Genomic DNA, 19,005 nt, shown 5'->3' on the forward strand with positions numbered 1-19,005 from the left:
CAACCTCGGATGAGTTGGAACTTCGAGCAAGGGAACGTGGTGGATCTTGCGCCTCCAGGTCGTGTGAACCATTCACGTTTTCCACGACGTCCGCTGCGTTCACTTGCAACGCGTCCGGAGCTGCTGGTGCCCCAAGACTCTCCAGACTCGTATAATGGTGCAGGACAGGCGTGGGGACAAAAGAAACTTGCCGCGGGGGCCTGCGCGAAAGAGCCTAGACAAAAGAGAAAGGTTAATTACGTTTTGCCTTTCTCATACGACATGTCTGCATCCATGAGTTCGGCTTCGAGTGCTGCGCGCGCATCTAATCCAGACGCAGCGTCACTCACATCTATCCCCGGTCGTGGCATAGCTTCTCCGTCTGGCATAGACTTCTGCCTTTTGAGTGCTGGCTCACTGTCGGTCATAGCGGTGATGATGACGCCGAGCCTGCTGGCCTCGCTCGGGTTTTCCAAGATCCATCGCTCGCGCCACCGTTCGCGAAGGACATCGTAGATGAACAGAAACTGATTCTTCGACTGCACCATGCCGGCTCGCTGATCCCTGAGCATCTCGACAACCTTCACGATCGGATCCTCATTCTCCGGAGTGGCATCTAGCGAGCCCTCTTCAAGCTCCTGCATTAGCCAATCGAGGGCGATAAAGGTTCCACTGCGCCCTATGCCTGCGGAACAGTGCACGATGCGCGGGTTCGTCGAGTTGTCTCCATTCTTTGACCGAGATATGTCCACAAGTTTCAGCATGGCTGCTCTATTAGCTCCCTCAGGCACCGAGAAATCTGGCCACCCAGCAAAGAGTAGATGCCAAATCTTCTTCGATTCACTGCCATCGTCCGTGGTCATATCTATCTCTCTGACTTGTGTCCTGGCCTCGTCATCGTGTGACAGTGACGCCAAATGCAGGTCGTGTATGAAGGCATCCTCAAACTCGTCATGCTCGTTGATGCGCATGTCGGGACTCGAAAGGGCCTGTGGAAAGTATGGGTGGCATTTCTCGCGATTCGCCTCGTAGGTCTGCGTGAGCATTACGATCACTGCCGGCGACGCATTTTCTTTCCAAACCATGCGCCAGATATGTGACCAGCTCTCAGCTTTGGGACCCTGTCCTGTGTTAGTCCTCAAACTGTCCTAACATTCGAGCCATCAAGCGAGCTTACCTGTGTCGCGATGTATCGCAAAGATGTTTTCGACTTGGTCGACTCCAATAATATTGGCGACGCGTTGATGTAATCAAATTGGCCCTCCGGTACTTCCAGATGCACTCTGTTTGTTTGATATGGGTCGACGTTAACGTACCTATTACGCAACGCATATTCTTCTCCAGTGCATCTTGCCCATTGACTTGGCTGGTCGGATCCTGTGGCTTGAGCGCTGTCCCTTAGGCGCTCCATTTGTGTCCATTCTAATCGATTCCATTTTGCATTCAAATCTACATGTCTCAAATTAGCCACTTCTTGCTTGTGTCCTGTGGGCAGAGTCTACCTGCCTGCTCTACTTGATTTCAGAAAGGCGGGGTATGGAGTCGCGTCTTGAGGGTATTGCTCGCCGTTGGCAGGCGTGCTCGGGGTCGGCGAAGGTATGATAAGGCTATTTGCGCTCACAGAGGGAGTGATGAAGGGCGTATTCGCGGCGGGCGTGTGGAGGGACGAAGTCGTCACAGAGCGCGTGCTGTCTCTGCTACGCGAGCGCTTGGACGATGACGGAGATATTGGAATCCCTGCGGTGGCCATGTCTTGGTCGGTCCGTATAAGGACGCCCTTGAGCTTCGCTTTGCGCCTCAAGGCGCGAAGTTTATGCAGTTTGAAGACGGTGGTGTCGGTGGCGGGTTACAAGGCTTCGGGAACTGGCAGAGGAGGAGCCAGAAAGTTTGGAGAGTGAATGTTGGGCGGTTGCGTGCAGGCAGTGGCGTGCAGGAGGCCAAGATGATAGGCTTGACGGCAAAGAAAGTGGCTAGACCGCAGGAATATGCTTCACTGACACGTGGGAACTTGGGGCCTTGTCCGATTCAATGTCGAGCGATCGATGGAGCGATTCCAAAGCGGGTCGAGGCCTGGTAGCGGCACAACGCACAGTTGCGGGAGTGCCAATGGCCGTTCTCAAGATGGAGTATGGAGGTGGTAGGGAATTGCTCATGTAGCTTCCCAAGCAGTCCGCTGTTGATACACTGGACCAACAGGCCAGCCTTCTTCTATCTCCCACAACCGCCCAGTCAGTCACTTCATCAGGAACCAGGTTCAGCAATGGTCTCGACAGAGGGGCTGCATGCAATCTGCGATGGTGGAAATGCCGGATCACAGAGAGGCCGAAGCGTTTGTTCGTTGCGGGCTTCTAGAAGACGGTGACTTGGCGAAGAGTGAAGAATGTCGAGGCGAGAGTCAAGATGGGAGAAGGCTTGAGAAAAAGAGCCATGAGCCATGAGCCATAAGAGGGCAAATATCAAACCAAAGCAGGCGTGACTGTCCAACGTCAAACGCGTCTGCATCGTAATTGCGGGCCTGGGGCGTTCTCTGTTCTGGCATCGCGCTGAAGTCGCCTTCCGCCGTCCCCACCCGAGGTTGAACCAGCACGCATCATTCACGCAACATCGCTCCGCCACCATCGCAACATCTGCGCGGGTCTAGTGCTCTTACGCGGCAACTGCCATCTCCTGTTGAATGTCCCCACAACTAGCATCATGGCGCCGTGGTTTGCACTATTCGAGGTAGGCGAATCTCTCAACCGAATAGAAGCGACCAACTTACATCTGGTCACAGGCCTGGGCTGTCGCAAAAGTATGTCAAACTCCTCGACACGCGTGTTTCCATCGCTACAGCGACTGACGGATTCGAGCAGCTGATCCGATCACCGGGGTTTAATCGAGCTGTGCAAAAAGCATATCGTAAGATCAATAGGCTACCGGATTTTGAGCAGAAGAATGGAGGAGGAAGTATGTCTCGTCCTCCACATCTGCAGAGGGACACAAGCTGACCGTGCTACTAGGAACCGGTCCCTCAGCCCTCGACCACTTTAAAGATGAGCTGAAAACGCAACTCCGAGAGCTCACCTGGCAAAAGCGCCCCCCGAAATGAACATTTCGATCGCTATTTACACCACTCTATTCCAGCCAACCCTTCGCGACGTTCGACAGTCGGATAGCTTGCATGCCTCACACATAACAGCTGTGACACCCCTGTGTTGGATTACAACGGCAAACGGTTTGCAACGACAAGCCTGGACCACGCTGAGCAGAACGCATACTACGTAGCTTGAAAGTGCTTGTTATCGAGTCATACGGCGACCATGGAGTTATATTCGCACCGGCACTCGCTGATGCCGTTCCTATGGATTTTTACCTCTTCTCGATGCAAAGATGATGTCCAAGGCTGCGGCAACTCAAGGAAACAAAAAGCTGGTTTGAGATAAGAGGCAATTTTGCTTGAGCGCTCAAGCCTTTTTGGTTGTTTATAATGATCATTGGAAGTTGTATCAAACCTAATGCTCGGGAGTGTCGTCGACTTTCGCCCGAGTCGATATATAAAAGTCATCCCCGGCGAGTTGGCTTGTCAATAAGTGCTCGATGGCCACTCCTCGCTATTCGGGCCGACGCTAATTATGCTACTTTTAACTTGAACCATGATCTTTTGGCATCGTGGAGATCCGCTTTTCATAGTATGAATGCATCGTTACGTCATGACTAGCAAATGCGGCCTATCTTATATGAAATCAACCCAAGTCAACTTCAACCAACATCAAGTCGCGACTTCGATCATTATCCACAATTTCCACCATGCCTTCAGCAATCGTCACCGGTGCCACTGGTTTGTTGCCCTCTATCTTCGCCCCGACACCCCCTAACATCACACAGGCATCTTGGGCCGCGAAATAGTCTTCGAACTCAGTAAGAATCGTAAACAATGGTCGACAATACATGCCTTGTCCCGCAGCAAAAAAGAGGAATACCCTGACAATGTCATCCATGATCACATTGACCTTCAATCCGGCCCGGACGACATGGCCAAGGACCTGAAGAATGTTCGCGGAGAGTATGTCTTCTTCGCCGCGTATCTGGCCCAAGATACCGAGCAAGGAGCTTGGGACGTCAACGGAGCCATGCTTCAAAACTTCCTCGACGCCCTGGTCAAGACCGGTGCAATCAAGGACATCAAGCGCATCATCCTAGTAACTGGCGCGAAACAGTACGGCGTGCATCTCGGCGTTCCCAAGCAGCCAATGCAAGAGTCTGATACTTGGCTCACAGACTCCAAGTGGCCGCCCAACTTCTATTACAACCAGCAAAACATCCTCCACAAGTTCTGCAAACAACATGGAACAGAATGGGTAGTGACGTACCCCAACGACGTCATTGGGTTCACGACAGGAAACTTCATGAACCTTTCTTCGGCACTCGCCTTGTACGCCGTCATCTCCAAAGAACTTCCTAGTTACAGCGGCCTCGTCTTCCCCGGCTCGCCAGACTTCTACACAAAGTTCGACTCCTTCACAAGGAGCACGTTGCACGCTGAGTTCTGCGCCTGGGCAGCGCTCGAGCCGCGCGCAGCAAACCAGGCATTCAACATGGTCAACGGCGACAGCGAAAGCTGGCAGAATCTATGGCCCCGCGTGGCAAACTATTTCGGCACAAAAGTCAAACCAGACCAGTTTGCAGGCGCGTATTCCGGCACGGAGTTTGTGAATAGCGACAAGTCCTCGTCGTCGGATTTGGCCCCCGAACCACCAACGACGGCTTTCGCAGATAGGGCTGGTTTGATTGGTACACCTGCGCTTGCTCAGTCCAAGGTGGAGCAGCATATCGATCTTGTCAAATGGTCTCAGCGCTCGGACGTTAAGCAGGCTTGGGAAAAGATCGCAGAGCGCGAGGGTCTAGATAAGGACATCTTCGAAAAAGCTACGTGGGGTTTCCTGGGCTTCGTGTTGGGAAGGAAGTTTGATCTTGTCATCTCTATGAGCAAAGCACGCGAATATGGTTGGACTGGTTACAGCGATACGTGGCATAGTCTAGAGGAGGTGTTTGGGGAGTTGAAGGAGGCGAAGATTATCCCGAAAGCTTAGAGAGAAGAGATGTATGTTGTTTGCACAAATAAATCATGCATGATTTGTGTTTCAGGGCTAAAATCGCGCCGAGTTAAATGTACTCATGGGTATCTCGTTGCCTGTATAGTATACAGTTCCGTCGACTTCCTCTAAAACTCATCTTGTTCCTTCGAGCTATCCTTCTTAGAAAACTGCACCACCAATGATGAATACCCTCTCCTCTTCTCTCCTTACCCACTGAATGATCTTATTCGCGCTTTGAGCCAGCGCAGCTCTCGAAGTGTTTACCGGGGCTACGGCATACAATTCGAATAGCGGTGTGCTCCATGCCAGCGCTATACAAGTCGTATTTGTCTCGTGATGGACTTTGAGATTGGCTGGCTTGTTGTGGAGGTTCGAATGGAGCTTGTTGTACAGATTTAAGAGCCTAGGATAGTAAGCACGTGAGGTCTGGATGTAAACACAACCCCGAAAGAAGCAGAAGAACATGACCACGAGAGATCAAGGAAGAAATGTGTGGGGTGTGGAGTTCACACGTACCTTCTCCGCTCCAACGGCCCTTCAAAGTATGGGGCATAGCTTGGCATCGTGAATTGCACATTGCCTCTCGATTTGTACAAGAAGTGTCTTAGCGGGCTTCCAGGCACGATATCTGTGCATTTGGGACGCCCCTGTCTGACTGCCGTTCTGATGGCGTCGATGGAGCCATTGCGCTGTAGATTCTGTGGAAGGATTGGTTAGCTTCCACACAATCTCATGCATACGATATCCTCTTTTTCGGGCCCGTAATTTTCTCTACGGTCACTGCAATAGACCGAAAAAGGACAACATTGGAGCAATGCAAGGTCATTAGATGATGGATCGGTTAGTCAAGTCGCGGGGCGGAGTTGCGAAAAGCCCGAGGCCGAAAACCGTGCCGCCATAGAGCGATGTACGAAGTTGAAAGCCGACCCGCGCGGAGATAAAAGCGGACGACTCACAGTCTGAGGGATTTCCCCCCTTCTGCGTTATCCAATCCGATAGGAGAATGCGATATGCGGCGCGACGGTGCTTGACTCACGATCCATGCATGCGAAGACCCTGGAATAAGGAGACTTTGTAAAGAAAGTGGTAACATACCTCGACCAAATCATCCCTCATACCCCTCAGCTCGAAGAAGCCTTCTTTTTGCGCGCTTATGAGTAGGATTGCCACCTCGTCATCGGCTCCATCACTAGTGCGAGGTCGTTCCTGCATCTGCTCCGTGGGATGCTCGAGATTCAAGAAGCTAACGTACATGTACAAGTAGCCTGTATTGTTGAAGCCAGGCAGACATAGTGGTATCCAATTCTCGCCTCCTCCCGCTTTGACGCTGCCCGCTTCGAAGAGCATGTTGAAGATCAAGTGGAGGTCGCCTGGGTGCAAACTATGTTTCTTGGGCCGCACAACCGATACGAGCTTTCCTGAAGCGACTATCAGGCCGTACAGGAGATTCTCTGAGCGTGTCTTGAGGAGCGTGTTGTTGATAATGGTACGTTGTGATTTGCGGAGCTTCAGACATTCTAGAGCAGAGAGGAGGGTTGAGGGTGAACCTCGTGTAAAGCCATCTGCGAGGGCGGAGAGCAATGTTTCAGTCCCCTGGAGAGGCCGACGCAGGTCGTAATTTGCTCGAGCAGCGAACATGCGTTCCATGCTCGGTAGGGTAAGGGTCGAGAGGATCTGCATGTACAGCGCTTCCAATTGCGCACGAAGCTGAGAGTCGCTTTCTGGCAGTCGAGTGATAGCGACCAGATTGAGCGGGCCTTTTGACATGACGACAAAGCGTACGTCTCCTGCGGTAAACCCTCGCAGCGTATCGTTTGTGGACTGATAGAAGGATATGATGGTCTGCACGACACCAATATAATTCGTAATCAGCTGGTCGTCACCATGCCGGCTGTAAATAGGCTTTCCAGCACTCGAGAGGATAAGGAAATGCTTCAGCTTTGCGCGCCAGTGTCCCATGACAGCTTCTATTCGCTACATCAGCAAGGACTACCTGTAGGTACATGATTTGTGCCTGACCTTGATTTGACCCGTCCATTGTCATCTCCTCGATCTCGTCAAACTCGTGATCAAAGGCTGCCTCGAATTCGGGGTCAGGCATAAACATGCCCAGCGCCTCCGTATCCTCAAATCTGTGCCCCAGCGTCCGTAACAGCACCTTCTCTTGTTCTGTCTTCTCCTCCTGTCCCATGACGTCGCCCAATATGCTTTCTGCGTCACCGCCTGCATCTATAGTTGGAACATAGCTTCGGACGCTAGCACTGTCGTCGCCATCGCTCAGGTTTCGAGAAGCTACATTTACACCTAGAAAGTTCCGTGGCTTCGAAGCGCTCGATGCCGACGAGTCATCCCTCGCATCGTTGCCGAATGCCTGCGTGCTAGCGAGCGATATCTGTGTTGTAGCTTTCGAGACGAGCTGTGGTCTCGACGGCGTGGAACCGTGGGAAGTCGAAGGTCGCGAACCAGATAGCCCAAGTTGGGGTCGTGGAGGAAGCGGTGGGGGCGTTCCCTCCGTTGACGGTAGTGAGAGTCCGCTTGCCGATGTCTTGCGCGAGAGACTGTGTATTATGTTTAGAGTAGGGTTAGTGAAGACCTGCTGTTCAGCTTGATCCCTGGACTTGGATGAAGCATTGCTGCCAGTCCTCTTCTGCGTCGGTGTAGAAGCAGCGCTCTTCCCCTTGGAAGCTGGCGTCGGTGGTTCAGTTTTACTCTCCTCCATCAAAGCAGTGGTGGTTGACTGTCATGAAGACAGCGACGTCATGTTGGTTGCGACATTGCGGGACGACTGAAGCTTGAGCGCCATTGATTGCCCAGGTGTGAAGTGGGTACTGTGCTCGATCACGCTTGGGCCCAGAACGGCAAGAACGTTGCTGTCCACCGCGCGCGGCAAGAGTTCGCGTTTTGCTGGACAATACCGTCAGTCTTTTCCAATTATCCATTCTTTCATCTTTTTATAGAATTCAAGATTTGCGACTGCGACACCGTCTGTCGGAACTCCACCAAGGCCTCCACACTTGGGTCACGCGCCGCAAATCTATTGTAGTAAACCGTGCCATGGTACCATCACTCCAAAACCCTCGCGACCATCACCATCAAGTGTTCCACGACCAATTGCACCTTGTGGCTTGACGTTTGCATCACAGTTTAATCGACGTACCCCTCATCAAGGGCGCTGACGCGCAGCTGCGTACTACAGCATTCTAGTTGCCATTGCTTACTATTCTTAGACGCCCCGTATTATACGCCTGGCGTATGGTACTTCCTCATTCGGTGCTTCATAAGACTATTTCGAGCTACCTTGAGTGAGTCTGCTGCCTTGGAGTGAGAAGAGCGGTATGCATGCCTTTCTATTATCAGCCTCGTCGTCGCAACCGGTGGAGTGGGACCAAGGCTTGGTGACACGTCAAGTCTATGTTTCTTGCATGTCATATCGAATCTAACTATCTTCACATCATTAACCTCATAAAATTACAGTCTATTCCCACCTTGATTTTTGTCCTCGCTTGAACCACATCAACTCTTATGTACCGAAGTGCAGTAAACCCGATGCCCCACGTCTCAACCTCAGACGATATAACAACTATCAACTACACGCTCGAATGGCCGTATCTTGAGAATCCTAGCAACACAACCTTTGCCGGCCCGACACAGATCGATAGATGCAGGTGTCCAAGCTCAACTCTTCCCCAGCAAAAAGATAAAGAATCAGGCCACATCTACACCCGCTACGAGTGTGTCGGGCCCGAAGTCCGCTTCCACCCACCAGAGGAAAAGCTATGGGTTCTCCAAGCGCCTCACGGACCCATAAACATGCTCCGGCCCGCGACGAGAGCAGAAACTGAACGGAGAGAGGCCATCCACAATGAAGCTGAACCCACAGTGTACGCAGGCAAGAACTTTCTCTTCCTTACTGGTCCATGCCCGCGGGGACGATACCAGGCCTACGCCACTCTACAGTTCCTAAAGTCGTTGAGCTCTGAGGCTAGGAAGAATTTCGATTGCCTAAGCCTCCTCATCCAACCCTACGAAGAGGACTGCTCTAACGATTTCTCCCAAAAGTCTTACGCTGAACTCGCAGACTATATAGTTCATCATATGTCAGGTTTTCGCACACTCTGTCTGAACATCTGGGACGATGAGATGAGATTACGGAGAGCAGCTAGCGAGTATAGCCTTCTCTTACACAAGGAGGATGCGAAGATTGTGGTGGGGTGTAGTTGGTGGAGAGGAGAAGTGAAGGAGTACAACAGTGTCAAGACGTTTCTAGAGGCCATGACTACCACGGTAGCGAGGGACACAAAGGGGCGAAGACTCGATCTTAGAGAGTTGAAGGATAGTATAGTGTGGAAAGAAGTTACGGAACAAGAAGAAGATGAGGCACATGAAGCAGATTTTGAAGACCAAGCCGAAAGTGGAGGTGAAGAATATGAAGGTAGAGGTTCAATAGGTGGCAGATGCACACACGCTTCCTCCTCTTCATGCGACACGTCCGGTGAGGACAAGGAACACAACAAGGATTCGGATCACGAGGTGGACTCTGGGGAGAGGCAGGGCCTCGAGAAGATGAGCGATGGACAAGGAGAGGACCTAAGGAAAGGGTTATGTAGTAACTATCAGGGTAAGAGTGAGGTGATACCAACGCAAGAGGACTATCTTTCAGACGATGAATGGACTGATGCGACGTTGAGTCCGGTCTCACATACTGGCGATGAGGAGGGAAGCTGGCAAGTGCTCTAAAGTCCTTAAAATTCAGGTATTATATTTAAAATCAATTTTGGAGAGTCGGCAACACTGCCGTTGAAGTGAGACGCAGATATGTGGTGACTTGATCTTCATGGCTTACCCTTTTACATTGTTACAATTTGCTTCAATACCACTTGTGAGTGACCTAGAGACTGCGGATAATTGGATGACATCTGGACAGTAGCTGGCAGGAATGGTTTGAGATGTCAAGGGAGGTACACGGGTAATTCGGGGAAGCTTATGCCAATCTTTAGAAAGGGCCTGTTCACCGCGTGTAAGTGAGTTGAGATCCAAGGTCTGGACTTAACATGCCGGGACGCCGCCTAGAATTAATATATCAAAACGTGCTGAAGGATAATGATAAAGCTTAGCCAAGCCTCTCCTCGTTCGCTCTGTGCCATGGCGAATTCACAGTTCCTCCTGAAAGACTTCTTCAGCCTTCTCGCTCTTTCCACCCAGCTCCCCGTCAGCCTTCTTCGCAACCCACTCATCCCGAATCAACCTCGCCACATTCTTGCCACTCAAAGCACTCGTCTCCATGGTGCTAATGAAGCTCTCAATTCCACTCGTGTACCACAATCCCTCATCGAGCTTAATTTCCTCAAACGTAACGCGCGGATACTCCTTTGGGTACGAATACCAAACCTTGTGGTATATCCAGCTGACCGCTCCATTAACATCGCCGTGCTCGGCTTCGTCGTCTGAGACATCGTGGCCGAGGATATAAGTGAGGATCTTGGGAGTGACACGCTCGTGGTTGAATATTTTGTAGATGTATTCTGGTCGGGGGGTGGAGGAATGGGGGTTAATTCCTTGATCCAAAATGGAGATGCTGAAGAAGCCTGGCGAACCGACATTGTCTTGTGGCTCTTCGTTGTCCGGGAGCGTGGTGAGAACGTATTGCGGGACAGGCTTGTCTGCGCCTAGATTGAATGCTTTCGGATCCAACCTAAAAGGCGATGCGAACAGCGTCACAAACAACTTTGTATATGGGATTTCGTCTGGAACATGTTCGGGGGCAGGGTCAATGACGAGGTCTGAATACTGTAGAGGCGCTGCAAGAATGACTTCGTCATATGTCGCGGTATGACCAGTGCTCGTACTGGTCACGTAAGTGCCATCCTCTTGTTTTGAGATTCTGGCGACAGTGGTGTTGAGGTGGACTGTTGCTCCTGAGGAGTCCAGCATGTTGGCGAAGATCTGCCAGTTCCCGCCCTTAATTTGCATCGCACCGTTCGTAGCCATACAGACCATTGTTTCCAGGCCGTGAATATATGGCAAGTTCGAGGCATAGTTGACGCGGGTACTACGTTTCCTTAGCATCTGAACTTTCTACCCGAACTGCTGAGCCTACCTTGCTTGGATGATCTCCTTTGCAAATGCCTCGCCAATGCCATTAGCCTTGAGATACTGTTCACCCGTCACCCCCGTAACCTCTAGCAGTCCCACTTGTTCAACGACATCACTCAGGCTTTTCCACGGAAAGATCGGCTCATCATAAATGGACAAGAACTTTCCTACAGCGCTCTTCATTAACCTGTTTGTCCATAACGGCGCGGTACCGTATCTCCAGAGCAACTTCGCTTTGTCCCACCAAGTATCCTCATCTGCGCGTGTAATTATGACGAACTCTTTTCCATTCCAAATTCCCAGGTCTGGGATCTGTAACCGTGTTGCGACATTGTGTTCTGCAGCCGACAGGTTGAATCTCTTCGCAGCTTCCACCATGATGTGATTGACCTCGACGAAGATAGAGCCGCCAAGCTCTACGGAAGTGTTCGGATCATCCCATGCGTTAACTGTGGTAGTTCGGCCGCCGACATAGGAGTTGCGCTCGAAAACGGTAATGTTCGTGGGGATGGATGCTTCGGTGGCATACTGCGCCAAATGGTACGCTGCGGACGAGCCGCCTGCTCCGGCTCCTACTGGATGTTAGCACTTTTTGCTTGTATGAGACTATGTTGCGGCTACCTATTATTGCAATGCGCTTTGCGTTATGAGCTTCATCTCTACTATTGAGCGCACCGGCGATGGGCAGCAACGAAATGACGCGTAACACTCGCATTATGCAAGTCTGTTGCTACTGTCGGAGGACAGAGCTATGTTATGAGGTTTGAAAGACGATCGAAGCGATCAAACAAACGTCAGAAGCTTAATCTCGTAGACCATAGTGGTATGGGGGACAGTTGGAGACGCAATGCATGGAGCACTATCGTAAGCATGAACCCTGTGAGGTCATTGCCCGGGCGCAGCCGATTGGTACATGGCAGTGGTTGATTCGCTTTATTATGGTCAATACATGTCTCCCTAGACGTGAATACACCCTCCTCGCGTTATGGCACCAATTTAGTATATGTTTCTGATCAATAGACCACAATGAACGCGTGGAGTGTATGGTCGCGTTTTCACGTGCTTAGCTCTGTTTAGGGAAGTGGGGCACGAGTCATGAACATGAATGAAATGAAGCAGTATCCTGCTGTTGAAAGTAGATTCTCCAAGTAGGTGAACGCCCTCAAATCCCCTCTGAACCACTTTAAAAGGATCAGACACAGCATAAACCAAAAGCTCCTGCTGCGCGCCGGACTCCTAGACGAGCTGCCACTCCATGACCCGTAGCAATCCCGCCCGTCCCCCCTCGCTGGTAATATAAACATCGTAAGATCGTCATGATACAAGAAAGAAAAGTCTTTCCGCGTTGCAGAATATCCAAGTATTACGATTACGCCGGTAGCGCCTTATAAAGCGAACTTCACCGACCGCCGTGCAGTATCCACGTCTTTAACGGGCATCTCCCTTTCCACTGTTGCTTCTCTAGAGGCCGCTCCGCCAACGCCTCGTCGCCTTCTTTCGCTGCGTTTTGCTCTCTCCTCGCGGGTCTGCCTTGCTTTCCATTCATTCAGCTGCTGTCTCCTCTTCTGCGACCTGGCGTACGCTATCGCTGGGGTCGGTTTGAACCCAATCCCGTTCAGACCCGTCCCATCATCGTCAGGATCAGTCGAAGGGTCGGCAAGATGACCCGTGATCTCACTGTTGTGCCACGTGAGGGACGGCAAGGGAAGGGAAGGTGACTTGTTACGTGGGCGGGGCTGCGAAGAAGACGGATCATGTATAATTTGTCCGTGGCTTATTGACGAGATATTTTGCGATGTTGGGCTTCCTGAAGATGATGTGAATGTGGTGGGTTGCGCAAAGGAAGTAATATGTGGCAATATGCGGGGTCGAGGCGCCTGAGGGGTTTCTGGTATTTCTCGGGAGACGTCCAACTTTGGCGTACCCGCGATGGTATCCAGCTTGTGAGATTTTGCCCAAGATTGCGACTTGATCATCTTTGTGTGGTCTTCATTCAACGACATGCTGCTGTCTACTCTCATCTCGTCCAGCTTTAGCTTCTTGTGTGCCACCTGGTCGAGCGGCGACATTGGAATCGCCGCAATCGGGACCAGCGTCATCCCTCGCAGCTGGTCGGCGACAGCATTCCTGGGACTGTCGGCGCCTGACGATGGCGTAGGATTGTCGTGGGGTGGTGTTGTTGCGCGACACAGCGTAGTGGTGAGTAAGGGTACAGGCGGGGGTTGATCGCGCTTGCGTTTGGGTGACGGATGGTGGAGCTGCGTAGGAGGCATGTCGCCGGTGAGCGGGGTGCTGAATTACATGAGGAAGATTGTGGGCAACAATGATGCAGGTGGAAGACGTGAGGATTACGGGGTTGCTGGTTGCTGGTTGCTGGTTGAAAGTTGCATCTCTTAATTGCCATCTGATCGCTGTTCTAGCGAATGTGGGGTCTCTTTCTGCACAGACCCGCCATAGCGGTAGGGCTGAACCCCTGCTTCACTGCATATCGTAAGGCGCACCGGCGGACACGGCGTCTCGCTAGTACGTCTCGATGATCGATCAACAATCTGTCATAGAGCCCTGGGGTCTGAACTGATCTAGTGAATGTCCTATTCAAATGCTCAGACATGGCTGGTGACCTGGCATTCACTGCATAGTGAGCTCCTTTGCAATGCACCTTCCTTCCCTGCCTGCTGCCTGCTGCCTGATTGGTGGCGTCTATGAGTCTACCTGCTGTCCTCGAACTTCATAGCTATCACCACTGGCATCAAAGTGTCTCTCTCCCCCCTCTGTTTGTGCGAAACCAAACGTCTAAAGAGCTCGTCCCTTGTCACGACCGGTGAAGAGCAATCCATCACCATCTTAGCCGCCTACGCAATTCTAAGAACATCACGCTTTGCTGGACACAAACAATTCCGCTCCTCACCATGCAGCAAGGGTCCATTCTCCCCTTCCTTCAGAAGGCAAAGTCCTCGAGACCAGACACCTCGCGACCTGGTCAACCTTATCACCCCCGACCCAACTCCAACAAATCCAAGTTCAAACCCAGCTCAACTGGACCACACCGTGGGCCCAACCGTCGCCGCAACATGCATCTCAAAGAGGTAGCAGACGAGACCAAGGTCGAACTCCCAAAGATACTGTCCGCCATCTCCAGCTTGAACGCTGCAGAATCATATGTCTACGATTTGAAAGATCTGGGTGCGCTCAGTGCAAATGACTGTCCCGGTTTCCTGTTACCATTCGGTGATGCCGATGCTGGGAAGAAAGGAACACGCATCCGAGTCTATGACATGGACACGTTCGATGTAGCACTACAGCTAGAGCCGACTTATAAAGTGTGTACCCACCTAGGCATGCCGAACCCGATCGTGCCCACCACATCAACTGACCATGCGCCAATGGACGAGGATTCGATAGATTGTAAAAGCAAAGATGACTCTGAGGAGCCAGCAAATGGAACTCCAGCCAGCGAATTCGAAGATGACACTACCACCACTCCACCGAAAGAGGACTCAGTCCTCAAGTCTGGAGATGTTGCCACGGCTAGGGGGTTAGAAAGCACCTTTGCCAAACGTACCGCTACCCCCATGACTTTCAGGGGACGTACCGCCAGACCCGTAGCAGTTCTGAACCTCGCATCTGAGCGTTCGCCTGGGGGTGGCTGGCAGAATGGCGCCCTCGCCCAGGAAGAGTGCCTCTGCTACCGCTCGTCGCTCTACCTCTCCCTACACAAGAGCTACTATCCACTACCCTCTTTATCCGCCATCTACACGCCCTCTGTGGTCCTGATAAGAGACGCCATGTCCCGCGGACACACCCTCCTGACTCCCTTCGAAGTACCTGCCAACCTACCTGTTACATCCGTCATCTCCATTGCAGCGCTTCGCAAGCCGCAGCTCTCGGAAGGCGACAAGACTTTCAAGAACATAGGACAGAGGGCCGAGACGAAGCGCAAGATCCGCATCACGCTACGCGTAGCGGCGCACAAGGGGCATACGAAGCTGGTACTCGGTGCTTTGGGGTGTGGTGTCTTTGCCAATCCACCCAAAGAAGTGGCAGAGTGCTTTCTGGAAGTGCTGAGGGAGAACGAGTTTCAGGGAGGCTGGTGGGAGGAAGTGGGCTTCGCTGTGCTTGATAATGTCAAAGGACCGCATGGCGGGAAGGATGGCGAGGGGAACTTTGGTATATTTCATCGGGTTCTGGATGGTCAGTTAGTGTGAGACATTGGGATAGGCGGAGTGGTTAGTATGTACTCGAGGAGATGATTGTGGACCAAAGTGTCTACAAGGAATCAAGGATGGAAAGCACTATGATGCGCAAGTAGTGTCCTTCTCGTACGATCGAGCGCTGTGAATCGATTCATGATGCCTCGACTAGGAATGGCATCATAATGCAGGTATATATGTACAGAAACGGAATGTCACATGCACGCAAGCTCCTCCACCTCACTCTGACCAACCATTACTACGACTTGAATGTCCTGCTCCGTCCAGGTACCTCTTTCTGCGCCCGTGGAAGCCCCTTCGGAGCATTCGTCAGCCCAGAGAATGGCGCAAAGCCAGCGGGCTTCTTCTTCTTATCCTTCTTCTTTTTCTTGCCATCTCCATCTTCAGCATGCAGCACAGTTGGCGCGTTCGCATAGTCGAACGCTGGCTCATCGTCATCCTTGGCAGCAGCTTGAGCAGTCTGCTCCTTCTTCTTCTGCTTCCTCGCTGCTTTCCTGGCCGCTTTTTCTTGTAGGAGAATAGCTTCTGGCGAGTCTTCCTGTGCGTCGAGCATGATCTCATCGTTGGTCATGGGGTCTAGTGCTGGTGTTGATAGTGACTGCACCTCTGGGGCATCGCCTCGCTTGCGCTTCCGGCCGCCGAGTTGTTTGACGACAAACATGTCAGTGCGCTGGTCTTCTGTTCTGTCTTCCTTGGGGACGAAAGTATGCTGCGGCTTCTCGGATTCTGGCGTGACTCTATTCCCGTCGGCAAAGATTTCTGCGGTGAGAGGTGGCAATGGGAGAGCGAGGTCGATGTTGACTGTTGGCATGCTTCCTTGTTGATACGCCGAGCTGTGAGACCACAGCTTGCCCCAAAAAGTGGATGACGGAGCACGGGTGGCGGGAATAGCGACGGTGCTCATAAGAGGAGCAGATTCAGCTTGAACAGCCGGAGCTGCAGGCGCCGGGGCTACCTTGTTTGGAGTGTCAGATTTAGCGGTCCATTCCGCTTCCTTCATATCCGCTATAGTCTTGAGTACATCGGTCAGCTCTGGGCCGTCCAATCCCTCTTTCTTAGCTTCGGTAATGACGTTCACGAGTTCATCCGCCTTTGCTCGAACAATGTGCGAAACATGCTGAATAGCGATATACAAAGCTGGTTTGTCTGTTGGTATCGCTCGAGCGACGGAGAACACGGCGTGATTAGGCATTATAAATGTCGGATTCTCGTCCTCTTTTCGGCTAAGATTGTCCCTCCACTTGTGCACTGCTCTGAAGACAGAGAACTGCTGGGGCGTGAACTGGGCGGGCGTCCGCGAGATGAGCTTATACCAGCCCACGGGGCCGAGGCCAAGTTTGGTGTCATATACAGGATGCTCATATCGTTGCAAGGCCACCTCTTTCGACTTTAAGAGCACGTCCTGTACTTTGTTGCGTTCGGGATCCGAAAAGTTGGACTTCTCGACAAGCTCATTCCGCATGTTGTCGTAGATGTACAGTAAGAAATGGGTGTCTGCTCGCGCGTACTCGAAAAGCTCATTGCCTAGCGGCCGCACTCTCCAATCAGCAATCTGGTATTGTTTCTGGGCCTTGAAATTGACGAATCTGTCGAGTAGATAAGCCAGGCTAGCGCCTGGATATCCGAGCGACCGGGCTGCATGGTAGGTATCAAACAGTCCAACAACATAGAGGCCGAGATCGCGCTGGAGCCAGATGATGTCCATGTAGGCGCCATGCAGAACCTTTAGGATGTTGGGGTCTGCAAAGACTTCATTGAGACATTCCAGCTTCCGTCTCCAGGGCTTGAGCGTGTCCACTATCCAGTCCTTGTCACGCGTGCTGATCTGCATTAACGACACAATGCCAATATATGACCGGTTGTCGTGATGTTCAATGTCGATGGCTATCTCTTTTGCAGTCTTCAATTCAGCCAGCATTATAGCGAGCGCTTCGGGTGTGTCCACAAAAGTGGCAGTGGTAGACTCGAAAGGCTGGTATTGCTGCGGTTCGAAGTGTTCATAGACATTGGGAGGGAAGTCGTAGGATTCGATCTCGGTTTGGTAAGGGTGTGGGTATCTGTAGTTCTGTAAGTATGAACAAGGGCCGTTGTTATAAGACATGCGTACTGTTCCCGCCCCCTCCTGTCCTTGAATTTCTTCATACAGTTCTCGAGCGATACCTTCGCGTGCGGTTTCGATGCCAACAACGGGCGGAATCCACCAGTCTCGTCGTTCTTCGGCACATGCTCGAAATTGAGCTGAGGCTTCGGAATAATTTTCTTCTCGGCGATGTTGGGGCGGGGCTTCACGGCAGCCTGTAGACATGTTAGATATTGGAACTTGATGAACGGGTCTGTAGCTCGTACCTGCTCGCCTATCGGACTCAATCGCTTGACAACACCAGTGTACTCATCAAGGCTGATGTCTGCCTTCTCAAGCAAGCTGTCGATAACATCAACAACCCCCTTCCAATTGGCGTCTACGGATTCGACGTCGGGTAGCTTGGGACCTACAGCATCCGAGCTCGATGCAGCATTTTCGAGAAGACGTTGCGCAAGGTGAAGGAGGCGCGCATTTTGGGCGTCGAGCTGTGTACCAACTTCCGGGTTTAGCGACCGCTGAAAGGTAATATCTGCGCTGCTAATACGTGAAGCCGATCGCGTGGTAGCAACGAGGGCTTGTGAGATTTCGGCCTGGAGCGTCTTGAAGGTGTCCATGGTAGATTTACTGCTTGCTCATTATTGTCGCGGGCTTGAGCTCTCGAGACTCGCGGCAACGTCTCTCTTCGATGTTGTAGAAATTATAGGAGAGTAAAGATTGCGCAGTCGCAACTGTTAGAAGAAAGAACCTTGGAGAAATTATGTCTTGGCACGAGCGCTTTATCGATAAACAGGCCTGTCGCGACCTTCACCCGCCACTGCGACTGGAACTTTCATCCGCTGCAAACGCTACCAACATGTCAGCGTCGTTAGCACCAGAATGCAACGAAGTAAAAGAGTGAGCTTAGAGGCCTCCGACCTGTCAAGACTGTCCAAGCCACTGACAGCAAGATAGACGATACGATAATTGTTTCCTAAAATGGTACAGCGAAAGTATGTTCTTTCTCTCCCAAGCACATGACGCAACGTTACTGACACTTTGCTTTCAACTTGCCAGAGTTCCTGAGAGGCACGGCAACAACAGACGAATGCAAACCCATATTCGATCAATATGAGAAGTGCCTATCGGTCAGTGACTACGCCAAGAAGGCGAGGCCATGTCTAACACAACATCAGCGAGTCTTGAACGAGCGAGGCATCGACAAAATGCTAAAAGAGGTCCGAGACGATAACAGAGAAAATGACGCCGAACATATGAAACCCGTGAGTCGAAGGGAAAATATACAATCCATAAGTAAGCTGCAGCTAAACAAAGATACAGAACAAGTAATGCATTTGCCGATACTATACCTCCTCAACTCTATTATCCTAGACAGTCTGGCGTCTGTTCTGTCATATATTGCATGTACGTCTACTTTTCATTGTTGGCAATGCACCAAATGTCAAACTTAGTATGCTATGAGACGAAGCTGACTCTGCGTGCAGTACATGCTTTCGAAACTTCAACAAGCATTGTGCCAGCGTCAGCAACATATTGAACTCTACTCATTTGTACTATACCCTCTGCC

At 51.6% G+C, this 19,005-nt stretch overlaps 10 protein-coding genes across 10 annotated transcripts; 5 read left to right on the plus strand and 5 right to left on the minus strand.

The window, feature by feature from the left end:
- Window positions 1-23: 23 nt before the first annotated feature.
- On the minus strand, window positions 24-1,974 carry K460DRAFT_154977 (uncharacterized protein). Its single transcript, XM_040926839.1, has 3 exons — window positions 1,486-1,974; window positions 1,157-1,428; window positions 24-1,100 (listed from the first exon to the last, which is right to left on the minus strand). Exons 1-3 carry the CDS (start codon window positions 1,727-1,729, stop codon window positions 237-239), a joined length of 1,380 nt encoding a protein of 459 aa, XP_040786531.1. The 5' UTR covers window positions 1,730-1,974; the 3' UTR covers window positions 24-236.
- A 699-nt stretch (window positions 1,975-2,673) lies between these two features.
- K460DRAFT_287621 (uncharacterized protein) lies at window positions 2,674-3,067 on the plus strand (the record flags this gene model as incomplete). Its single annotated transcript, XM_040928979.1, has 4 exons — window positions 2,674-2,700; window positions 2,753-2,770; window positions 2,832-2,925; window positions 2,979-3,067. 4 exons carry the CDS (start codon window positions 2,674-2,676, stop codon window positions 3,065-3,067), a joined length of 228 nt encoding a protein of 75 aa, XP_040786532.1.
- A 698-nt stretch (window positions 3,068-3,765) lies between these two features.
- Window positions 3,766-5,048, plus strand: K460DRAFT_379005 (NAD dependent epimerase/dehydratase family protein; the record flags this gene model as incomplete). Its single annotated transcript, XM_040935130.1, has 2 exons — window positions 3,766-3,796; window positions 3,844-5,048. 2 exons carry the CDS (start codon window positions 3,766-3,768, stop codon window positions 5,046-5,048), a joined length of 1,236 nt encoding a protein of 411 aa, XP_040786533.1.
- Window positions 5,049-5,089: 41 nt separating this feature from the next.
- K460DRAFT_368842 (DUF254-domain-containing protein) lies at window positions 5,090-7,832 on the minus strand. Its single transcript, XM_040933852.1, has 4 exons — window positions 7,074-7,832; window positions 6,150-7,021; window positions 5,571-5,752; window positions 5,090-5,457 (listed from the first exon to the last, which is right to left on the minus strand). The coding sequence occupies exons 1-4, from the start codon at window positions 7,771-7,773 to the stop codon at window positions 5,214-5,216; spliced, it is 1,998 nt and encodes a 665-aa protein (XP_040786534.1). The 5' UTR covers window positions 7,774-7,832; the 3' UTR covers window positions 5,090-5,213.
- Window positions 7,833-8,600: 768 nt separating this feature from the next.
- On the plus strand, window positions 8,601-9,791 carry K460DRAFT_290862 (uncharacterized protein; the record flags this gene model as incomplete). Its single annotated transcript, XM_040929240.1, has 2 exons — window positions 8,601-9,379; window positions 9,602-9,791. 2 exons carry the CDS (start codon window positions 8,601-8,603, stop codon window positions 9,789-9,791), a joined length of 969 nt encoding a protein of 322 aa, XP_040786535.1.
- K460DRAFT_342792 (prenylcysteine oxidase-like protein 1 precursor) lies at window positions 9,757-12,113 on the minus strand. Its single transcript, XM_040931204.1, has 3 exons — window positions 11,769-12,113; window positions 11,152-11,719; window positions 9,757-11,103 (listed from the first exon to the last, which is right to left on the minus strand). Exons 1-3 carry the CDS (start codon window positions 11,860-11,862, stop codon window positions 10,206-10,208), a joined length of 1,560 nt encoding a protein of 519 aa, XP_040786536.1. The 5' UTR covers window positions 11,863-12,113; the 3' UTR covers window positions 9,757-10,205.
- An 80-nt stretch (window positions 12,114-12,193) lies between these two features.
- Window positions 12,194-13,522, minus strand: K460DRAFT_368845 (uncharacterized protein). The gene has a single exon (XM_040933853.1). The coding sequence runs from the start codon at window positions 13,418-13,420 to the stop codon at window positions 12,533-12,535; it is 888 nt and encodes a 295-aa protein (XP_040786537.1). The 5' UTR covers window positions 13,421-13,522; the 3' UTR covers window positions 12,194-12,532.
- A 156-nt stretch (window positions 13,523-13,678) lies between these two features.
- Window positions 13,679-15,352, plus strand: K460DRAFT_342798 (uncharacterized protein; the record flags this gene model as incomplete). The annotated part of the gene is made up of 2 exons (XM_040931205.1): window positions 13,679-14,552; window positions 14,664-15,352. The coding sequence occupies exons 1-2, from the start codon at window positions 14,057-14,059 to the stop codon at window positions 15,350-15,352; spliced, it is 1,185 nt and encodes a 394-aa protein (XP_040786538.1). The 5' UTR covers window positions 13,679-14,056.
- K460DRAFT_368848 (exosome complex exonuclease-like protein Rrp6) lies at window positions 15,297-18,147 on the minus strand. Its single transcript, XM_040933854.1, has 3 exons — window positions 17,705-18,147; window positions 17,466-17,653; window positions 15,297-17,415 (listed from the first exon to the last, which is right to left on the minus strand). Exons 1-3 carry the CDS (start codon window positions 18,053-18,055, stop codon window positions 15,597-15,599), a joined length of 2,358 nt encoding a protein of 785 aa, XP_040786539.1. The 5' UTR covers window positions 18,056-18,147; the 3' UTR covers window positions 15,297-15,596.
- A 107-nt stretch (window positions 18,148-18,254) lies between these two features.
- K460DRAFT_155327 (uncharacterized protein) lies at window positions 18,255-18,866 on the plus strand. Its single transcript, XM_040926841.1, has 5 exons — window positions 18,255-18,335; window positions 18,393-18,430; window positions 18,495-18,565; window positions 18,614-18,700; window positions 18,759-18,866. The coding sequence occupies exons 1-5, from the start codon at window positions 18,295-18,297 to the stop codon at window positions 18,765-18,767; spliced, it is 246 nt and encodes an 81-aa protein (XP_040786540.1). The 5' UTR covers window positions 18,255-18,294; the 3' UTR covers window positions 18,768-18,866.
- The last annotated feature ends 139 nt before the right edge of the window (window positions 18,867-19,005 follow it).

Source organism: Cucurbitaria berberidis (genome assembly GCF_010015615.1).
Source record: "Cucurbitaria berberidis CBS 394.84 unplaced genomic scaffold K460scaffold_4, whole genome shotgun sequence".
Taxonomy (NCBI): Eukaryota; Fungi; Ascomycota; class Dothideomycetes; order Pleosporales; family Cucurbitariaceae; genus Cucurbitaria; species Cucurbitaria berberidis.